Source organism: Ostrinia nubilalis, chromosome 15 (genome assembly GCF_963855985.1).
Source record: "Ostrinia nubilalis chromosome 15, ilOstNubi1.1, whole genome shotgun sequence".
Taxonomy (NCBI): domain Eukaryota; kingdom Metazoa; phylum Arthropoda; class Insecta; order Lepidoptera; family Crambidae; genus Ostrinia; species Ostrinia nubilalis.
The window spans coordinates 8,984,404-9,007,692 of NC_087102.1; the positions used below are offsets into that span (position 1 = coordinate 8,984,404).

Consider the following 23,289-nt stretch of genomic DNA (forward strand, 5'->3'; position numbering starts at 1 on the left):
ATGTTCACTTGTTACTATAAAATGTGACAGCAGGAATAGATCAACAAGTCATTTGGGGTAGGAAAGATGTTGAGGAATAAAACAAAATATTAATAAAATGTTAATTTATTACATGATAAAATTGTTATTTTATTAAAAACAATATACAACAGTAACTAAGGTTTATTCATAGTTCGAAAACTTGAAAATAAATCAGTCTTGTTAAAATGGCCAACTACATTGTAGACAAGAGACTAATGGAAATCTTGGAAGGTAATAATTCTAAAAAATAAAACTGTAGTTTGCTACCATAGGAAAGAGAAAATAAAAGTTTACATAAAACCCCTTTCAAAACTCAATTCGTAAACAGAATTGGCACTCATTATTCCAGAATTTATGCAATTTTTTTTATTTTGTGTTCAGTTTTCGATCTGCTAATGTAATATCACAGACGGGTGTGTTTGAAGCCGTTTCTTTGCGATAAACAAACTCGCAAGTGGACCAATGTGATACAACAGAAGTAATTATTCTATCTACAGTTAGAAGGCACAATCAAGTATTTTTAAAAAGGAATTTGGTAACATTTTGTAAAATAAGATTTCATAATATATTAATATTTTTACAGCAAGGCATTATATTAAAATCTATATGAGAATAGTCCTCGGATTTGACTTACCCATTACAAGTAATTAAAAGCAATGAGCCAATATTGTCAGTTTGTGCAAAAATACCTACGTGTGCGTTTTACGAGGTTCGTTAATATTTTAAAACCAAGCGTGAAGAAATATTTTGGTTTATTTCATTTCAACCTCATACAAATGCATAGTTTTATTACCTTATTGGTAAAATGTAAGTAGTATTAGAGGCTTACCTACATTAAATAGAACCATGTCACAATCGACTAACTTCACACACACGAGTATACCCCAACCAGAGACAAAGCTACATTGCACATTATGCAAATTCTTGCGTCGAAACGCCACGTTGATACGTACGTCGTAAATCTGCATGCACTATGTTTTATTATTTTAATTTGCCCTTTTTTTGGAAGCTTTGGCTTTGCTTGGTTCTTTACTCATGCGCTAAAATTACGTTACATAAAATATTCGTACTATGTAAATTACATAATTAGTTCATTGTTTAAAACACAATGCCTTGAAAAGACATTCATGCAAGATAAAAATAACATTAATTTGTTTTGCGTCACTGGTCTATTTAAAACAAATGCATAATTAATTTGTATTTTATCAAATAGACATTTGCTCTCTTCTCTTTCTGCGACACATTATCAAATAAAATATTCAAAAGAATTCTCTGACATTTTGTTTCAAGAAAATGCAAGCTTGAAAATTATATTTGTTGCCATATCACGGCATCACGTCTGCTTACAATCTTGCAAAAATAAGCACAACACTAAGAATACCAACGAATCAGTTTCGTTTCGTTCATTCCTACATAAATCTACTTCGGCCGCGACAGATCTCTGGTGCACTTAAAGCCATACAAACAATAAATCAACAAAATTATAAGACTAGATAAATGCTCTCACATGCTGCGTTGGTCGGGCAACGGGATTTACACGGGTCGACATTCGACATGTTTGGTTTAGTTTTGTAATTTGTTTACATCATTTTACGGACTACCAAAAAATATTTCATTAGCCGTTTTTTATTACAAATATGACATCAAAACTGACAGGCTCCGAGTGGTAAATTTCTTTTGGCAAAAAGACGAATCTAACTCGGAGCTTCAGTCCTGTACCAAAAAACTCCATTACCTCAAAAGCAATCGATCCGTGTAAACCCCCGTTCAGACTAGGAGCCGTTTGACGCCGCACTCGATGCAGAACTTGGCGGAGTCGACGGGGAACTTGCTGCCGCACTCGTGGCAGAAGCGCGACAGCCGCGGCGCCGAGTCGCGGCGCGCGCGGTGCAGCGACGCGTCCGATCCGCTCGACGACTGCCCGCTGCGCTCGCGCCAGGTCGGGCTGCGACGGGAGGACGCGCGGGAACTCGCGCGCTTGTCTGCAATGCACACCGATAACCTGATGACTACACTTTCGAATAAATCACAGACACTAAAGGGAGATGTGACAAGGGGGCGGGGCCAGTATCGCAGCAATATGCCCAAAAACAGAACATATTACTCGTGACAGCAATGATGACAGCAGCGACGTCACAATGTTTACATTGCTTGAGTACTGATACCGCAGCGCAGTGGATAATGAGCACAAAATATTTTGATTACTTTGTGTGTATGTACTTAGGGAGGAAAGCGAAAATGGGAAGAAGTTGACAACGTCAGGGGATTATTCTGAAGTAGTTTGCCCCTAAAGCAAACTCGGCCATTCCCGCCGCTACAGAGAACAGTGACCTAGACTTGACTTTAGACAATGTGCGGGAATATTTTAGCGAGGGAGACCTTAGTCCAGTAACGGTTGAGGTCTCCCGTCTTGGTCACTGTCTCTGTCGTGGCGCAAACCACCTCCAACTTACTAAGTTATAAATACAGATTTCTGAAGCATTCGATTCATCGTTACTCAAACGAGATGATTTTAGTGTTTTTCGTTTTAACAAATCGTCGATCAACTGAGTTGAGTCGCCGTGGTCTCACTTCTGAGTTTCTGAGTCGCCTGCTTTCTCATAAAATAATAAATATTTAAAAGAAACATTACCATTTATTGGATGATTCTCCAACTCCTTAAACGTAATGTCTGGCTGTGGCAACGGTTCATCCAACTCTGCAGATCTTTCCATGGCCAAAAACTCGTCGCTGGACATCGACCTGATTTCCTCCTTCCCACTGGAATCCGAGCCCGCCGGGATTTGCTCCAAAGATGCGAGACCGTTCGGTTCTTTTGAATTGCAGATGGAAAGTTTCGAAGGCGATATTCTGTTCAAGCTATAAATAATAAAAGTGCGTTATAATGTTTTCCTAGAAGGTAGTAGAATTGTACCGAAATATGTTTAAACAAACAAATTGAATTTGGACAATCCATTGATATAATTAGTTACCTGACTAACCTGCTATATGCTGAATCGTTGCTAGATTTCCCGTTAGGTGTGTAATTCCCGTTCGTCACAACCTCTTTCTTCTTGTTCGTCTTTTCAGATTTGACACGACTGTTCCGCCTCGCCGTACCATTGTGAGATACATTATAAGCTGACATCTCTTTGGACTGAATGTTTTCGTTCCTATCAGGCTCGTAAAATTTGTCGAAGTCCTTCAGAGATTGCATTATATCCTGCTCCAACTGATCAGCTTTGTGTCGGCTTTTCGCACTATCGCCTTTCTGTACACTCTTCTTTTGAATGGAATCAAGGAGGGAAGTGGAACGTTTCACGGAGGATGGGAATAGACTCTCGTTCACAACATTGTTACTGCTAAAATTGAGAGACATGGATTTATTAACTGGGATCATACCATTACTACCTACTTTTGGAGAAGAACTGATGCTGTTCAACTCCAAATTCCTATTACTATCAGAAAGCTCAGATTGTTTAACAATTCTAGTTGTTGAACTACAAGTTCTTTTGTTCTCTATCTTTTGTTTGTTAATTTCCTCATCAAACGATGTCATGAACTCTTCGATATCAAAGTCCTCGCACAGTGACTCGTCGTCTCTGATAGAGCCCTTGGAGGCTATACTTTGCTCTAAAGAAGACATAATCTTATCGTATTGTGCGCTTAAATCATCTATGATTGGGGCAGTGTTTTTGTTATTTATGCTATTACTAATGTTATTGTTATTTTCTATTTTCTTAATATTATTTTTCGTCTTTTCTACATTATTATTTAATTTGTTATTGAAATTATTATGAGTGGTACTGAAAGATTCGAATTTAGCAGGTAAGTTTTCTGTAGTGAGTAATGACTCCATACTGCTGATGATATCGGGATTGTTTAAAATTGTGTTAACGTTGATGGGCAAATTGTCATTTTCGTTAATGAGTCTAGGATCAATGTAATTACTATCGGTCATTGACGAGTTATCATCAGCTAGAATGGAGTCAAGGTTGACGAATTCTTTTTTGTCGTCCTCCCTTTTAATTTTGTCTAATTTAACAGGCTGTTTTATTGTCGTTCTTTGGAAGCTGTGATACATGGAAGTAGCTATTTTTGGAATTTTATCTTTTGGCTTTGGTGTGCTATAATTAGATGCCGTGTAGCTTGAGAACGATCTATTCAAATTACTGTTCCGACTGAAGTAAGATTTATCCGGCGTACTTATATTTTCTTTACTGGATTTAGTGAATGTTGTATTGAGTTTTTGACTAGATTTATTTTTCTCGTTCCTAACCCTAAACGAACTGCACCTACTACCGAAGGTGCTACTATTGTTATTGTCATTGTTCGTGCTGCCGAATGATTTCATTCTTTGTAGAGTGGGAGTTTTCTGATATGTTTTGTTGAGAGTGTCTTTCATCATCTTAGTGTTATCGGCACGAAGGTAAGCGGGGAGAGTTTTCTCTTTACCGGTGCGTAGGATAGGGAGTGTGCGGTTGGGATCTTTGGAGGAATTTTGGAGCTTTTTGGGAATGTTGGTGTCTGAGGACATTAATTCTTTCATTTGTCTCGCGGCTGATACAAATGGGTCATAGTTGTCGTCGAGCCTGGAAAAGTGTAAATAAAATGTAAGTGATTTTGTAGTAACTATGTGTTGGATGAGACTTAAAGATAATAATCTAAAATATTTTATAGATAATGATAGGAAAAGGGAAGGGATACTTAAACCTCTTAAGTTCGATTCGAGGCAGTTTCAGTGGGGGACCTTCAGTTAGTTCATCGCTTTTTTCATCTTCATTTTCTTTAACAATAAAAGTCTGATATTCTGAATTGGTGCGGTTTTGTTCACCCAGCATTCTGTATTTTCTGTTTGGCTTGTAAATTTTTTGCATTCTACTTTTGCTACAGGCAAGTTTTCGTTCAGGTTTGTTTGTTTCCTTTATAGAGGGCAGTTTGAATTCAGATGCGACGTTTTTAAGAATATTGTCTTCTTTTGGTTTCTCTTCATAGAATTTTAATTGATAAACAGTTATATGCTCCATGTCACAAACGTTTCTATTGGTATCAACAATGTTTTCCCCATCAGATTTTTTTAAAGCACGATTGACGTTTTCGTCCCCAGCACTTTCTATCAAGTGCTTTAAATCACTCTTTAATTCTTGAAAAGAATCAGAGAAGTTGTATTTAGACGATTCTACATTTTTGTTGGTATTTTTATCGGAGCTATTGTCATTAATGGTTTCAAGAGAATTGGTTCTCGGCGTATGAATATTTTCAAGGTCATTCTCTATATTTGATTTTTCTGCTGCATAATGACTACTCATCATTTTATCTGTAATATTAATAAATTCTTCTAAATCAGCAGGATTCTCAGTAAATTTTGTGTATGTGTCGCCACTTCCATGTCGACAAACAATATCATTTTCTTCATTGTCTACGTTTTCATCGTATTGGTCGTTAACATGATATTTGTTTTCATCAGAATTATCGAGATCCGCACTCATATCATGTTCGTAATTTTCATCATAGTGTTCAGCTGAAAGATCGTGCATATCTTCTGTCGTTTGTCCAGTTTCATCATAAGTCAAGCTTTCAGTAGTTTTCTTGGATTTGTATTTACTTTTATCTTCTCTATCTATATTTTTACATGCATTGTCTTTTCTATTAGTTTCTGGAACGCTCGTGGCTGATTCTACAATATCATTCTCAGAGGTATTGTTTGTGTATAGGTAAATGTTGGTATTAGAATCCGTCAGATCCTCTTTGGAGTCAGTTTGAACTTCAGTTTTTATTTTTTCTTGTATATCACATGAACTAACCATTATTGGATTTTTGTACAGTAACTCAACCTTGGGTTCGTCAACATGTTTTGGAATATTTTTCTCCTTATTAATACCGTTTGTTTTTCTGCTACTTTTAGGATTTTGATCAAGATTATCGTATATAACACAAGGTATACATGGACAGATTAATTCTGTATTAATTCCGATAGATGTACAGTTTCTATCAGTACCGGCAGTCGACTGATCTTCCAGGCTGTCTAAACTCATGCTATTTTCCTTCACTAATTTTGTGTCTCGCACTTCTTTCTTTAAAGTAACCTTTTTCTTTTCACTATCATGTACCTTTTTTCTTTCAACTACTTTCTTCTCTTTTGAAACTGATACTATTGTAGATTTGGGAGCAGCTCTTTTTTTCCTAGTGATTGGTTCAATAACTTTTAAATTCATATCATCGTTCACTTTATTATCTTCGTCTTTGTAATGACTAGATTGCGGATCCTCAACAGGTTGAATCTCATTTTTCAAATTAATTTTCTTTGGAATAGGTATCTGACTTTTATCTTTTTTATAAATGGGTTTCTTTTCTTCTCTAGTTTGGTTTCTTTCTTTGTATTTATCTGCGATTTCTTCAAGTTTTTTCAGTTGTTGCTGCTTTTTTGCATTCATTTTATTTCTAATCTTATTTTGCGTTAAACTTTTCTTGATATTAGGATCAGTATTAGTTTGTTGGATTGGTGTTGGATGGGATTCTTGGTCATTATTTCTATTGGAGGGGGAAAGGAAGGGAATTTAATTGAGTAATAATGTTTTGTATCAAACAAATAAGGAGACAGGAATGTCACGCTAAATAAATGTAAACAAGAATGAAAAAATAAATAAAAAAATAATCACCAGGAGCACCTTCCTTTCCCCTTATTTGCTAAACATAAATATGTAGTAGATAATAAGTTCTAGGTTCATACCTGGAGCTGCTTAGGTCTCGAGCTAGCCTGGCCTGCCTCGCCTTGACATTGGCGTCTCCTGAAGAGTTGTTCTGTGAGTTTCGAGAGTTCCTGATCACTGGCACGTGTGGTGAATCGTCGTGGCAGTCGTTGCTAGAGACAGATTCTGTAAAAGAGTTGAAAATGCATTTCATCTATGTTTCAAGAAAACCAGATATCTCTTTTATTACACATCACTTTCATGTGATCCAAAAGGTTTTTTTTTTAAATCAGCTGCATCAGTTAGAAATAGATTCTATTAAAATCCTTTCCTTACCAAGAGACTTCCAAAGCACGTCTTCGTATAAACGGCGTGCAATTCTAGTAGCGGTGGCGCAAAGGTGAACGCAAATACCTAAATGCACCCTTACTCGCCAGAAGCATCGCACGCTATTGAGAGTAAGATAAATGGTTTAGTGGAGTGCTAGAAGTGAGTACCTACGCAAGATGACGTCATAACTAAAGACTTACCTGAAGCTCTAGTCCGACCATGCTTGTTATAGTCGCCGTATTCGCGCGGCGGCGGCGGTGATCGGCCTCGCGATGAGTCGACCGACCCCGAACGACTGTTGGACGACTTATCACGGGTTTGAGACGACCTGGAACGAGCATTCAGAAAATAAATAAAAGGAACAGCTGTAAAAGAGACGAGACGATAGATAAAGACGGCTAGTTGGATGGGCGTCTGGATTTGTCAAAGTCAAAGCTTTTATTCAGTACTTAGGCCAGTCCTGGATCTGTCAATAGGCCGTATAGGCCGCGGACTAGGGGCGGCAGCGTCCTAGGGGCGGCAGATTTCAGATGACGCTTATTCGATTTCAGAAGATAAAAGTTAAATAAAGATCCAACCCGACCCTAGCCTACGGGCGGCAAAACTGTAAATCCACCATTGACTTAGGCCCTTTCCAGGGCGCCTATACACTTCCGAAATATAGCTTGCCCTACCACTACTTCAGGACAACATATGGGCTGGTATTGCGAAGAAGTGGCGGAAGAAACTCGGTCACCTTTGTCACATCAATTGGTCACATAAGCCATCATCCCATGATATTGGATTGGTTAGAGTTTGTATTCAATATCCTGTAGTTATACTCTTACTAAGCTTTAGTAACATCTAAAACTGGATTGTTGAATATGTAAGGTTTCCTAGTCGATAATTTTGTAAATTACGTTAATTACGCTCACCTGCACCATTACAACTTTTTAAAAATATGCAACACATTAATGTTCTTGTAGAACATCATTTAGAAAGTGGACCGATTGGAATAATTTTAAATGAACCACGTTTTAAAGACATCTTAAGAATATGTTAACATAATAATTATCTTGTAAAACATCACAGTAAGGAAAATTTAGCACTAGCCTGGTCTAATTAGAAACCACAGTCACATTCTTCTTCAAAGTGATCGTACATGTGAAGCACATAATATGTTAATAAACTTGTTGTTCTACATAAATTGTATAAGATGGCAGTTCGTATCTTATAATATGGACTCATACAACTTAGGTAGGCCACTAGTTGCACATAGTTCTGCCAAACTGGGCATTTGTATTGCCGGTGAAGTATCAATACACACCACCATGATCTTTACACAAACTTGATCTTTATCACACGGCGTACAGATCACAAGTTCCTATGACACCTTTATGTCAGGCTATGTTGCCTATATGTCTGACACTATAATACTTCATCATTGCTATGGTAGGTCAATGGACTAAATCGCCTTGGCAAATCACCGAGTTATCGCCGGCTAACAGATGTGAAACATCAATAAACATGTAGTAATGCTTGATTGCCTTCCAATACAGTTGTATTTAGTGCGTTAATGATGCAATGAACACCACAACAGGTGATCATACCATTCAAAACTATTATTATCAACACGCGTGATGGTAAGCACCGGTTGTTGAAGTTGCTGCTGTTTTAAAAAATAACTGTGTCAAATCGTTACGGCTCAATGATCCTGGGAAATATGCAATAATTTTAATGATAGGGTCTAGTGGCAAATTAATTAGTTATGAGACCACCATTATCATTTTTTACGTCTCGTACAGACAATAAGACTTGATTATCTACAAATATTTTGGCACCCTCTCTCTAGGTACAAAAGTTTCCGTATGAAAGAAGTCTGCGCGTGCGCATACAAACAACTCCTATAGACCGTGCATCTATCTCAGACTACAGCCTGGCCTCCATTTGAAGTAATGGAACCCACACAGCGAAGGTCGAGTAGTCCCGGGGTATAACTTTTTTTCGGAGGGCCGCGCAAGTTTTAGCATAGGCCCTTACCAGTTAGATACGGTCCCGCAGTTGGCTACACAAAATTGTAGGTATATCGTCTACCTTCTGCCGCGCACTGATGGCGCTTTATACTGCGTGCGCGCTTTCAGCCGCTGATTGGCGTCGGCGGCTGCGCGGGCGCCGCGAGCAGGATCTAAGTCTCGTTAAACTCTTTTGTTGGTGAAATTGGACCTAAGAGACCTTTAGGCTACTCTCCTGTTGATAAAAGGGTAGCTATATTCACCTTCTGCCTCGCACTAACGGCGGTTTATAGTGCGTACGCGCTTTCAGCCGCTGCTTGGCGTCGGCGATATGAAACTGGGCCTAAGAGACCTTTAGGCTAGGTTCCTTTTGATAAAAGTGTAGCTATATTCACCTTCTGCCTCGCACTAGCGGCGCCTTATACTGCGTGCGAGCGTTAAGCCGCTGCTTGGCGTCGGCGGCTGCGCTGGTGACGCGGGCAGGATCTTGGCCTTGTCAAACTCTTTTGTTGGTAAAATTGGACCTAAGAGACCTTTAGGCTAGGTTCCTTTTGATAAAAGTGTAGCTATATTCACCTTCTGCCTCGCACCAGCGGCGCCTTATACTGCGTGCGAGCGTTAAGCCGCTGCTTGGCGTCGGCGATGTGCGGCGGCGGCTGCGCGGGCGCCGCAGGTAAGATCTTGGCCTTGTTAAACTCTTTTGTTGGTAAAATTGGGCCTAAGAGACCTTTAGGCTAGGTTCCTGTTGTTAAAGGGTAAATCCACCTTCTGCCTCGCACCAGCGGCATCTTATACTGCGTGCGCGCATTGACCTTTAGGCTAGGTTCCTGTTGATAAAAGGGTAGCTATGATTCACCTTCTGCCTCGCACCAGCGGCGCCTTATACTGTGTGCGCGCTTTCAGCCGCTGCTTGGCGTCGGCGGCTGCGCGGGCGCCGCAGGTAAGATCTTGGCCTTGTTAAACTCTTTTGTTGCTAAAATTGGGCCTAAGAGACCTTTAGGCTAGGTTCCTGTTGTTAAAGGGTATATCCACCTTCTGTCTCGCACCAGCGGCATCTTATACTGCGTGCGCGCATTGACCTCTAAGCTAGGTTCCTGTTGATAAAAGGGTAGCTATATTCACCTTCTGCCTCGCACCAGCGGCGCCTTATACTGCGTGCGAGCATTCAGCCGCTGCTTGGCGTCGGCGATGTGCGGCGGCGGCTGCGCGGGCGCCGCTGGTAAGATCTTGGCCTTGTCCGCGCACCACTCCACGTGGCGCTCGAACGCACGCACGCCGAACGCTCGGCTGCAGTGCGGGCACTTCTGCAGCTCGGCCATTGGCTGAAAGAGTGGACGTATGATTATTATTGTTTTTGACACCATAAACCAAAGTTTTTTGTCAACTTTTTTACGAGATACTATCTCAGAAGGGTTATTGTCGATTTTCCACAAAGAAAAGCATGTGCAATTTCATCACACTCTCTTAAATATCTCGTGACAAATAACAATAACCCACCCAGATAACCCAATCAGTGTTTAATTGACCGTAAAATATGTGTTTTAGTGTCTTTGAGAACAATAAAATAATAAGTCAATTGAGTTGGCGAAAAAATGCGGACTTTGGGGAAATGCGATAAGACTAAAAAGTTCGAACAAATCCAAAGGAGATCGAACTCGCGACTCCTGGAGTAGCAGCCGAGTTCTCAAACACTACGTCAAAAGTCATAACGAATTACTTCGCAAGCGAATACGATTAACTATCATCATTATACTCATAGTTGGATGCAGGTGAAATTGTAGAATGAAATGCTAAAGTTGTCCAGCTTCACTTGGTTTTTAGTCACGATTCGATTTACATAACAAGTCATATTTTACCCAAAATGATAATTTCTACGTTTGTTGTGTTGGTAATATAAGGTAATGAACGGTAATTATCATTACAAAGTGGCCTTTAGACAATAGTCAGCCAGCGAGGCTGTGATTATCTGCATAAGAATGAGTCGCTTCCTTAGCCATAGCAGGCTGTTTCAGTATACTTAGGTATAATACTTAAGATCTGCTGAGTTTATTTTTAAAACTGTTCGTTTTACTTGACAAGGCAGCCATTTATCATTATTAATTTGTTTCAGATCTTGTTTGTTATTTCAACTAGATGTTGTACTCATGAAAAAAATCCTTGTAACTACAGAAAAAGTTTTGAACGATTTTTCCTCGCTCTAGCGTTCTTTAAAGGAGGGAGGAATTGTAGTAGCTGAGGATTTCAAGAGATTTTGAAGATAGGTACTTACTTTTGTGATGGTGCTTCGAACTGACTGAGTTTTGGGCTTGGGAACAGCTTTGGCCGTGTTGGGAGGACTCTTCTCCAAAAATGGACTGTTTTCTGGAAGTCCAAAGTTCTTTGGCAAATACTGTTCTAAATCTGTACCTGTAAATATAAATAATCGGTTCATTACGACGAGGAAAATAATTATTTATAAAAATAATAATCAATAAATAAACTATGTAGCATTTTACGTTCAATTGTCACAATAAAAATAGAACTTGACAGTGACGTTATTTAATATACTAAAAAGTCATGCTATTGCGCATGCTAGATAATAAAACTGCCAGATATTTATAAGATTTCACTGAAAATAGATAAATAAAATATTACAACTTAACATTTTGTGAAAATACTTTATTGCTTTTAGACGCATTCTTTTTATCGGTTTGCTCACTAACTGGAAACAATTTATTGTATGCATCGTCGTTGCAACCCGAGACGTGTAATCCAATATATTTTTGTTTTCCTTCACGACACAGACCATTTGGTTGACAGAAAAACTAATTAATGCTGGTTTAATGACAACATACACATGGAGACAAACGCAAGCGCATGACGTCACAAAAGAACATGACAGTTAGGTACAACTCACAACCCATGCACTCGCTTAATTATAAAGAAACATGACCCAAGGTTTCCAAGGGGACCTGGTAGGTGTGTGTTACTGAACATACTGACAAAATATCTTATGTAAATAGGGGCCGTTAGTGTAGCGTTGAGACATACAGGTTAGTCACAATACAATATTTACATACAAATAAATTTATGCTTCGCTACTTAGATTGCTGCAACGTGCGCATTTTATTAGTTTAAATAAAATGTAAAAAATAGTAAAATAACTATAATGTTTTATACCTACTCCTACGCAGTAGTAAGCAATCAAAGGATGCAATGATACACATATACGGTTATATAAATAAAATCATATAGATTGACTGCATCTGACTGTTATTATCTGGGTGTGAAGGTCAGCCAGGCAGTTACTGTTAGTTTATAACAAATACAAATTGGCGTAATATGTCTAACAAATCAACGTTGTCACTCGATACATTTGATACATAATATATTATACATAACACGCTACATTAGTTGGTACAAATATAAGGAATTAAGGGAAATGCATAAGTAAACATTCACAAAAGGGAAACGAAGTCACACACGCACAAGGTTCTAAGTGATACGCAAACTGTCTACCCACTCACCAGATTTAACACCATTCTCCGAAGACAGCCCTTTTACCCACAAAAATAAAACTTTCATCAATACAAGTAAAATGTAAATAAAACTCATGCTACACAACAATTTGCTACATAATTACAATGATATTTTACAAATAAATATGAATAACTAACTAAATATAAATTTACCAACAAAAATAATGATACTGATAAATGATAATACCGAGGTATAAATAATAATATGAAAAGGAAAAATGAAACCCAATCAAGAAGGAAAGTCCACCACCAAAACTGATAAGCAAAATGCAATAATAATGATTACCTTCTCGTCTTTGTCTGGAGGAGTCGAAGGTCTTTCTTTTCTTGACGGTCATCTTTTCGCATATTTTGACGTGTTTGGCGAGGGATTGTGGGACGAAGGTTCTGCCGCAGACTGGGCACGGGCTGAGAGGGAGAGGTCCTGCAGGATCGGGGGGTACTGGGGCGATGGGATGGGTGGGCACCGGCGGGGAGGGGGGCGGTCCGGCGCGGCTCGGCGGGGGGGTCCGCATGAGCGGCCGAAACGATTCATTGCTGGCCGGCGACGCCTCCCCCGCCGGTTCGGGCGACGGCGATCGCGAAGACTTCGAAGATTGCTGCTGTTGGTGTTGTCGTTTATCTGGAAAGATGGACATTCGATTTCAGCATTCAGATCAGGATATCTTGGAGAAAGACTGATGTGGTCAATCTGCTAGGATTTGAAGAAATATCTCTTCATGCGAGATTCATTTAGCCACAGAATACTCCTACTCACTCAGCTTGACTACCATACCAACCAGATAGTTTTCCCGAGACTGAGGGCAACATAATATTTGGCTAAGGGAGTCAGAAATTCCTTCCTATTTTTTAACCATGGTTGGGAGTTGGTACTTTTATTATGTAGCGTTATTTCTTGCCAGATCCCTTTCCCTCGTCACGAATCGGAAGAGGTAAGAATTACAAAGGCTTTGATAGGTGTTATAGATATAACAGTGTGGTATCATAAATAACATATTGTTGTTAAAGCAAATATAGCTGATAAAATGTAAAATACACATTACACAGATATAATGACGAGTAAATTAATTACACTGTTTTTTTACTATCACTCTATGACGGTTTACTATTTTACGAGTATAACCATGAAAATCTAACAAGAATACAAGACTTTGTAGGTTGTTTGTTGAAGCCTTTGCGTGACCTTCGCAAGTACCTTTATGACCGCGACGACTCTACGTTTTTCTCAGCTCAACGAAAAACAAGATAATAAAAGCGTCTGGATAAAATAATTTGCCTCAGCTATTATAGTACGACAGAAGACACAGAAATAAGTAATACTTATGTAACTAGAGTAGAAACAAATTCATATTTTTTCATAAAAGGGTTACCTATGTGAGAAAACATTGTGTCTTCCACACATACCAGAGCAAAGGGATTATTTTATAATCAACGATTAACCTGATTAGCGAAAGAATTTTATCGGAGAAATAAGATCGACCTTCACAGGAAAAATGAACTACAACATGAAAGGAATAAGAATAGTTTGTCCTAGCAGAGTTCAAACTTGAAGGCTAAAGGCTATTGATAAGAAGAGGTACAAAACCAAAACGCTTAAAATATGAAATAATTACACCAGGAATGGTAGTGTCAAACGCATTCAAGGGCGCGTGGTAAGTTAAACATGACGCAACCAGCGACCACAACCTCCATATTGATTAGGTAAAGTTACCTAGAGCACGCGATCGGACCTACGCTTTTTTAATTTAGATCGATTTAAAACATTAAATATTATAGCTATATCGCATGAGTACCAACTGTTGAAGCGGTTATGGTTGACGTATCCATGAATGAATTAGACGTAGGCGTAGAATTGAGGTAGAGAATTCTTGACCTTAAGGTTGATTTCATTATAATGCATTACGTTTAACCTCAGAATTTTTAAGTAGAAAGCCAAAAACATTCTGTGTGGTCGACTGATTGTGACACTACCATACTAGATGAAGGGAAAAGTTAGACAGATTTCAGCCAAAATTCAGCAGCGTAATAAAATTTTGTAGTTATGGCACAAGATGACGCACGCTGATCATTTTTATCAGATAACTAGCTGTGCCCGCGACTTCGTTCGCGTGAAAACCCGTTTTTGCATCATTTTTAGTTGTTGCTCTGCTCCTATTACTCGTATCGTGATGGTATATAGCCTAGCCTTCCTCGATAAATGACTTTCTAACTCTGAACGAATTTTTCAAATCGGACCAGTAGTTCCTGAGATTAGCGCGTTCAAGTAAACAAACAAACAAACTCTTCAGCTTTATAATATTAGTATAGATACTACCATTAGGGACCTAGATAACTCTAGTAAGAAAGCAAGAAGCACTGGCTTAAAATCCCATCTTGTTAAGTGGAGAGAAGATTACTCACTTGTTAACACTGGTCGAGTTGGACGATTGGATAATGAACCACTCTTATGTTATTTAATCATATTGAAACTGCTTGGAAAAGGGGCAATTAAAATCAAGTCTTTGGTGTAATCATTCAGCGATTACTTAAATACTGAGAAGCTATTTTCCAGTAGTTCAAAGAAAATTCTAACATCATTGTTTTCTCCTTTTAAGAATTTCATTAGAAGCATGTACAACATTTACTAGTTATGCAGATAAAACACCGTGAAATATATCTGAGAAAAGTTTGCTTGTAGGTAATCTGATCCCATTAGCATAACAGCGTTCTCTTGAGGATATTATACTAAGAAAGCTAATAGAGTTACAACTGTGTGTTTTAAATCAGGCGAACTCCTCGTAATGGACTCTGCTAATTAATTCTAAGTGGACGTTGAGTGACCGCTTCCTTCGTAATCGCATTCATATTACGATCGCTATTCCGGTTTCGTTGACACCTATGTTTATGTTATGCGTATTTTGTATGAGTTCGGAATCCAATATGCGACCTTGATCGGTCAAAATACGTTTAATGGTCAAAAATTATGAAGAATTTTGTATATTTTATAGCGTACAACATGATCATCCTACAGGTATTGGGAAGGAATTTTTATTACCCGATTAAATAGTCGTGGTGTTGGTTTACTTAATTCGTAACCAATCAAATGGGTATTGACCCGTTTTTTGTTTCTAGTTTAATTGATTCCCAAACCCATTCTCATTTTAGGAATCATTGGATGCAAAGAGGAGGAAGCGAGGATCGTCAGAGCAAAGTGCAATGGGATTGATGCCAGTATGCACTGGCGAATCAGTTGATGAATGGCATTTTAATCGTTCGGGGGTGATTGAACGACATTAATTTTGCTGATGAATGTGTATACTAAACACTGGAGATTGTTATAAAGGCACTTTAGGGAAATTTATTTGCGGTGGTAAAGGAGGACTGAGTGAAGTCAACATTGAAGCTCTTTTAAAAATGGTTGCTAAAGAAACAACTTGCTTAGAAAAGGTATGGAAAATAAGCGATTTCCAATCATATCTCAAGGTCTTTGGGGCTCTAAAATTTACAAAACCGTTGAATTAAATAGTGTGGGTGTTTGAACTCGGGCGCTGATCGGCGCGGGCGCATCCCAATCGAGGGCGCTCGAGTGGGGCGAGCGCGCACGCGCCGACTACTAATTGACTTTAACCGGATCGGGTGGAACGGTTCTCGCTCAAAATAGGAACATCTCGATACATAATGGAGTACAATGCTTTATAACATAAGCTAACACATAAAAGTTGAAAGCTTGTTTTACGGTTGTTTACTCTTCGATTCGTTCTGACAATTTAAAAAATTACTCGTCTACTTTTCTTGAATACAGAGCAGACCTCTGTCTGTATTGTATTATTTGAGCATACGTTTAGTATAGTTATGTAAGGACTCAAAAATACTCGTACATAAGTGATTAACAATTAGTAGTCTAGCTATTATCCAGACATGATCTTTAAATACTAAAAATGAATTGATTCATATTATTCCAGCCTGCACCTGCGCATAATTCGGGTGTTTATTCTTATCACGTCAATGCGACGTGCCTCAAAATTCAGATTTTATCGGACGATTTCGCAAATATGACCTTTCCGAGAAGAGATTCGCCGTTCCCAATGCTAAGGGCATAAATCGAGTATTCGGCTCGCGGCACGGTCATGCGTGATTCGAACGTCAATTACCGAGGGTTTTAATTTGCCTTTTAATAAGCGCACCGCAGTCTGCTGAAGACGCCGACTGACTAAATCACAAAGCTCACAAATCACAGCAAGACATAAGGGAAAAACAGTTGAGATTGATTATAATACTCTTTAGAAGATAAAGAAAACAGTGGCGGCATTGAAGATGGGCGGATCAATAACCCTCTTTATGTGGATGATTTGTGGACGAGTACCGGTGACTTTCCAATTTAAGAACAAAATAAATGTAACTTACAGGTATACTTGTTTGCCAAATATCATTTCAGAGTTGATCTGCAGCTATAATGCATTTAAAACTCTTGTATGTATGTGGGATGCTTTTTTAAACAACAAGCATTAAGATCATGATTCAGATAACGTATTCAAATACATACAAGGATACCATATTTTTTTCTGGACACAGTTGAATTAAATAGAATTTACCATTTAATTGTCCATTGTGGAGAACATGACTCGGTCAAAAAAAATGTTCAAATATGATGATGACTTGGTCGAATTTTTCAATTATTTTATAACGACTCGCTTCGCCCTGAATACCTCCTACGGCGACACAACGATTCTTAATCGGGAAAGCAACTAGCTTTTGATATTGAGCCGGATTCTTCTAAAGATAATCAAGTTTGCTTATCTAATGTGTCATCAGTCGTATGGAGATGGATAGCCTATTATTAAGGGGAAAGTCATGTAGAGCGTTTAGCGAAATGTAATCGCTACGTTAATATAAATTCATCAAATACATAATCTTCAAACATATCAGTTTGACATGTGTGGGCTCAGTCAGACAGGGTGTGAATAGTGTACAATTAGAAACCCCTGTACTTTAATAGACAAGGGATACTTAATTAGCATAATAAACAAAGGAAGAAACGTTAGCCATAATTTTGACTAAAAATATCATCACATCACCGCCGCCTACGCCCCGCCCTACTACGGCAAGAAACACTTTGTCAAACGAAAGATTGGTTTCTTGAACATCGTGCATTAGTAAGCATCAATTATAAAAGCTAACAATATAACTACGGCCTGAGGGTGCAGGGCCTGTAAAACAGTAAAAGTTTTTGAGGGGAAGACAGTGCAAGGTAGCGCCCGGTACGATTAGGACACCCTGATTCTTGTAGGTGTTTCCACGGAGGGGACATTTATGTGCAGGTATGATAAATAGACGGAAAGACTTGTAAATTAAATTCACTTTTGGCAAACCGTCCACTGATCGAATACGAACAGAATCATTCCAAGCATCTGTATAGGAAAATCCAATGAAAGATAAATGAGGCGAGCCATGGACTACTATACCATATAAGAAAGTGAAACTGGCATACAAAAATGGCAAAACAATGCTCGGAATTCTAAGGCGACGGCATGTAAATACAGTACAATACGGTTGCACGGTTTTTGCCATAACAGCAAACAGTTAACACAGAAGATATTTAGATAGGTACCGCGGAGATTGAAGCTTGCGGTCTGTTTATAGGAGTTTTATTCTATTAATATTCTGATGGGCCTACAAACCGGATAGCCAACGAAAAGACGCGGCAGTTAAACTAACTAATGTTGCCGACGTATTCCTGTCAACACCTTTTTAGTTTCTAAAACTAAGATGCCATTCCCTTTGACGGTTACTTTACTCGGAATAATACCAATTTCGGCGATATTCCAAAACTATTAGATGATGTAATGTTTTGATTATAGAAGAAAGCGTGTCTATATTATGAACTTTGATTATGAACCACAATTCGCGTGAAGAACGCAATAAAGCACAAAATTACTTCCTTCGAACAAACGTTGCCGATGCAGATTACAATAGTAACAGTTATTACAAACCAGTTTTATTAATATTCGGTGGTACGGATTATGCCTATTAAATAATATTATAGTTATAGAAAGAATTTTATTGTTTCGTTACATTTACGCTTTGAACTAAGTGAATTAGGTATCTAAAATGTATTTTGGAACCTTGAAATTACAATTTACAATTCGCAAAATACCGAAAATTAAGACTTATGAAGCCGACCCTGCAGTGGGATCAAACATTTTCTGAATGACGATGATGTTAATCCTGCTGGAAGGAAGTAATCTTGTCAATAGAGCCGATTTGATATGCCTAGTTACACTATAGAAAACAAAAGCTAAATCACAACAGTTGATCGCAGTTACGACATACGCAAATAGGGACAAGTCAAAAGTAAGCTTGATATGACAACTTCCCATATGGATTCATTGTCGATCAATCTCTTATCCACTGGTCACGAAGCCGTTTGACGTGAGAATACTTCCATAGAAAGTTTCAAAGAGGGAGCAACTATCTCAAGAATCTCAACATAATGTGATGGCAGACAGTTCCACTGAAAAGGTTAAGTTAGAACGTGTCCGTGAGAACCGACATATGCAAACAACTGGTGCGAGAGATAAATTTGGAGTTTACTTACTCGTTTGCGTCTCTTACGTAAATAAAGGTCAAGTGAACCTAGAGAACCCATTTGTTTTTTGTCGTAACTTTCGTTGTACATGATCTGGAATTTGAAGTAAAAGGTACTGGCATTTGCGATTTGAAAATTAAGAATACTCAGTGAAAGTAACGTGAATCATATTACCAAAGGCCTTGCACCAATGAACAAATAGAAATCTGTTCTATCTTCACGCTCACCGCTGTCAGCGTCGATTCCGTGTTATGCGAGGCCTATGAAAACTAATATTGTGTCTCAAATAACGTCTGGGAGCCAGAACACTGCCAATATTCATTTACTTGAACATATTCGGTTTGTTCGACCACAATCGACTTTTGCGTCCACATTCTCATACGGCGAGCAAACTCATTATTGTAATTGTAGTCACAATTTTCACTTCAGCTATTCAAGATCATTGAATGATAGTTCTTTGCTCAAGTGTTTTGTGGGGTCCGAATAATTTGTCACCAATATTTTTTGTTTAGCCACAACTGTTAACTATTCTACTAAAAAGTTTCAGTCAATCGGTTATTATACTGTAATAGTTAAAATTACACCTATGATTGCGCTTCGGAAATCTTGGACTACAAAGTCAAAAAATAGTGTGACGTCAGAACTTGATATTTGACCTGCACAACGGCTCTAAACCGATAGTAAAAACAATAATCACATACAAGTCTGGTAATAAATCTTTATAAAGTCAAATCAATGTCAGGGTTCACTAATAAAATGAGGATAGTTCAGGACTTCAGGAGATTTTCCTTTCAAACTTCCTATCTATTTTAACGAAATATTGTATTTTGCTAGCAAGCAAGTTTCTAAATACTGTAGTTGAAATAGAAGTTCTCAATTTGTTGCTAGGCTCGAAGGGAACGGCCAGGCTGGTTCAATTATTTATCTTCTAAATTTTTAAATATTCGTTGAAATCTGTGGGAGGGATTCTTTATAGTAGGAAAAATTAGACAATGATGTCTGCCAGGTCCATCCGTATTCGGATGTCAAAGTGCACTCTACAACACGAGTGATTTTTTCACCAGATAGAATCTTAAGTACCATAACATCACGAGCATGTTGTTCCCACGATTATGAGATGTCTCAAATGTCAAGACAACATAATGATTTTGATGAAATTGCACCAAGGAAGATGTCTGATGATCTGACAACTGGTCAAAATGATTGATGGGGTTGTGATGTCATCAAGTGAGAGGAAAAATTGCCCTTACAAATTATTTAGTTAACACCCGCTGCTTTTGTTTACAGTTAAAAGTTGCATAAATCATAATTATTATAATTAAATAACGCGGAGAGAGTAGATAAAGAGTTATTTTTAATTATAAGTAATCAGTGTTATGCACCTAATTAACGGATGATTTTTATAAACAACTAGGATTTTGCGGAACCTTCAGTCATTTCGTGTTTTTTTTACAAGCTTTATATTGACTTCACTTGTTTTTAATGTCTATTACGGCCTTGATTCGACCGGTGATATTGAATAAGTATTACCATCGAGTTAATCAAATACCATATTAACATTAATTAAAAAAAACAGCAGGTTCTTCAACCGGAATAAACCTTTAATGCGCGATAGGACCACCATTAATTCATTAATTACAATATTTATAAGATATTAACTAACGTCGACCGTCAATGGCTTAAGTTTGCGAATAATAACAAGATAATGCGATAAAGATGTACATTATGGAATATCATCGATCATTTTGATTGAATACAGGAAAACTTCTAAATAACCTTGCCGACGCCTCCTATAATTACGGAGGCACGATGGAAATCTCAAAATATAACCATCTACAAAATATACAAGCGTAAGTTAGACAGAATAATAGTTAAGAATAAGAAGCAAATTTTATCTAAGTAGGACTCGCAAAGAAATACAAAGACAAGAAACCCAAGACGACACAAAGACAAAACGTGATATGTATTACATTACCAACAAGACATGTCACTCACTTTTTTTGCGACGAAAACTAAAACCGCAGAGCATTATTACAATAGCACAAAACTCACTGAAACCTGTAACTGTTAGAGCTGTATGTACAATACTGAACGCGAAACAATAAGCGTAAGTAGGTTTTCTGTGTCCATACTGTAGCCGGCCGCGTGCTTATCAGCGTTACACTAACTTGCGCGTACGCAGAAAACGCTCTCAGCAAATACGGTGAGTTATGTTATGTCATTGTCTCTGATTGTTTTAATTTGGCATCTGTTAATCGAAAAAAAATTACACAGGTCATTTTAATTCGACTGCTTTAGAACAAGGTATTTTTATTGGATCCACGACTAGAGTTATTTAAGACATGTTTAGTTCATAGTAACAGGATTTAACAACGATATCTTTGGCTGGAGTTCAGATAAAATAAACTGGGAACTATGAGCACAAACTTGCATTAACCAAACCAATTTTAACGACTGCTTTGCAAATTGAGAACACGTGTTGCGAAATCACTTACACCCATCTTCTCACCCCATTTTAAAGGGCTTTTTAAGATCCGGGATAGCCGTTGAAGAGCAGCTGTATATCACACGAAGGGCCTCTTTTGTGAGCGGTAAAAAATCAGGCAGTTGCCACAGCCACAGCTGCCAGTACTTGCATGAGGGAATGCATCGTACTCTGCTCGCATTCTTGAGATGAACAAAAAAAATTCAAGACACATAAACTATCGAGTTATCTGTGAGCGTTTCGCTGGTTCAGAAATATCTGTCTCATGTTCAAGAGAAACAAGCTGACGAGCCAATTTAAAATTAATTTATGTGAAATAAATTATTGGTAGCGAAAAAAGAAAACCACTGAAAACGAGACGAACGTCATGTTATGCATTTTCTGAGTTACACAAGAAAGAGTTATAAATACTGAGTTTTATGAAGGTATTATGCAAATTCAGAATGTCCTACACGTGACAAAACTCTCAAACAATACTCAGTTTTGTTTGTATTTGTTAGTTATTGTTTCCACGCCTTTCAAGAAAAAAAAAAAGATCTGGAGATTTACTATGGCTGAAGAACCAGTAAAAATTAACGTACCTTTCTTGGAACTAAATAGTGATTTAAGTTTTGATAGGGTCCTCTTCTTCATTGTTCCGTTGATCTCACGTTGGTGCACCAGTGTCACAGGCAGCTGTTGTGGACATTGGTTCACAACAGACAGAAATATACGCGGCACTGCGTCCTCAAGTTTTTCAGGCGTTCGAGCTTTTTGCTCCTTTTGCCGCTCTTATTTCCGTGGTACGAAAATAGGTCCAACGAAACACTTGCACCGGCGCAGACGCATCAGTCATACGTACATCACGTTATATCACTAAACCGCAATTAAAACTTGAACTTTTGAACCACAAAAATATAAAAAACAACAACAAATATTACTAAGTCTCATACACACTCTTTATTGCACTTTTTCCAATGTGTGTTGCCGATTTCCAGTTATCTATTCACCTCTTTTTATCAGGCATTATCAACTACAAGCAAGGCAGATAACGCGGCGCGTCGAATAAAATAAAATCAAACATAAAATTACACGCACGAGTTTATGGTAAACGCACGAACTGAATACTGAGCGCCGAACGTTTACAATTCGTAAATAAGATAATGTGTCAGTCGCGACAGGCCCGTATCAAAGGACCGACAGTTACACAAGTTGCAGGCCGTTTATGACCAAATGGGCAATTACGCGTACGGGCACAGCGATCCTAAATGCTTCAGGCGGGAACCATCGCGCTGACGGCTATTCTTGGGCGTGCTGCGAACACAACTAAACGCGGTGGCGCACGCGCAACATACGAATAATGGGGAGTTGACCGATGTCGGTACTGACATAAAAATTGATACAAAACTACGAGCCCTCTTCCGTTAACGTAGTCCCGTTTCCGTCCCAACCCAATCAAGCGGCGAAATGAAATACAATCGACTAGTAGAGGAGACACCGTTTGAACATTTTCAATGGCGGAGTGGTGAGAGAACCGGAGACAACGTATCCGCTGCCTCTTTTAAAAATGGAATTTAACGAATGGCACTTTTGGGAACACTATCGGAGAATGGGTCGGCCCGGCATAAATCACACAAGGGGTGCGAGAAGAATAAAATACTGGGATCACGAACGAAGAAATGAGACAACGTATGCGAAAAAAAACACCGAAAGAATTTACGGATGACCGGCC

The 23,289-nt window shown here is 38.4% G+C and overlaps 1 protein-coding gene across 2 annotated transcripts; it reads right to left on the minus strand.

Annotated features, from left to right (window-relative positions):
- Positions 1-756: 756 nt before the first annotated feature.
- On the minus strand, positions 757-22,957 carry LOC135078893 (putative uncharacterized protein DDB_G0277255). 2 transcript variants are annotated; one of them, XM_063973466.1, is made up of 11 exons: positions 22,160-22,957; positions 12,815-13,150; positions 12,517-12,546; positions 11,280-11,416; positions 10,133-10,332; positions 7,220-7,347; positions 6,731-6,875; positions 4,714-6,531; positions 2,994-3,362; positions 2,654-2,880; positions 757-2,003 (listed from the first exon to the last, which is right to left on the minus strand). In XM_063973466.1, the coding sequence occupies exons 1-11, from the start codon at positions 22,209-22,211 to the stop codon at positions 1,789-1,791; spliced, it is 3,657 nt and encodes a 1,218-aa protein (XP_063829536.1). In that variant the 5' UTR covers positions 22,212-22,957; the 3' UTR covers positions 757-1,788. The 2 variants fall into 2 exon arrangements, with proteins under 2 accessions (XP_063829536.1, XP_063829538.1); XM_063973468.1 differs by lacking the exon at positions 4,714-6,531 and having other exon boundaries at positions 2,994-4,592; positions 22,160-22,917.
- Positions 22,958-23,289: the final 332 nt, after the last annotated feature.

Bases quoted from the DNA above. Each gene is read 5' to 3' on its own strand.
- LOC135078893 (XM_063973466.1), bottom strand. From the start codon at position 22,211: ATGAAGAAGAGGACCCTATCAAAACTTAAATCACTATTTAGTTCCAAG. The intron at 13,151-22,159 runs GTACGTTAATTT...CCATCTTTCCAG, and splicing joins ACTATTTAGTTCCAAGAAAG to ATAAACGACAACACCAACAG. The intron at 7,348-10,132 runs GTGAATATAGCT...TGCTCGTTCCAG, and splicing joins CCGCTGGTGCGAGGCAGAAG to GTCGTCTCAAACCCGTGATA.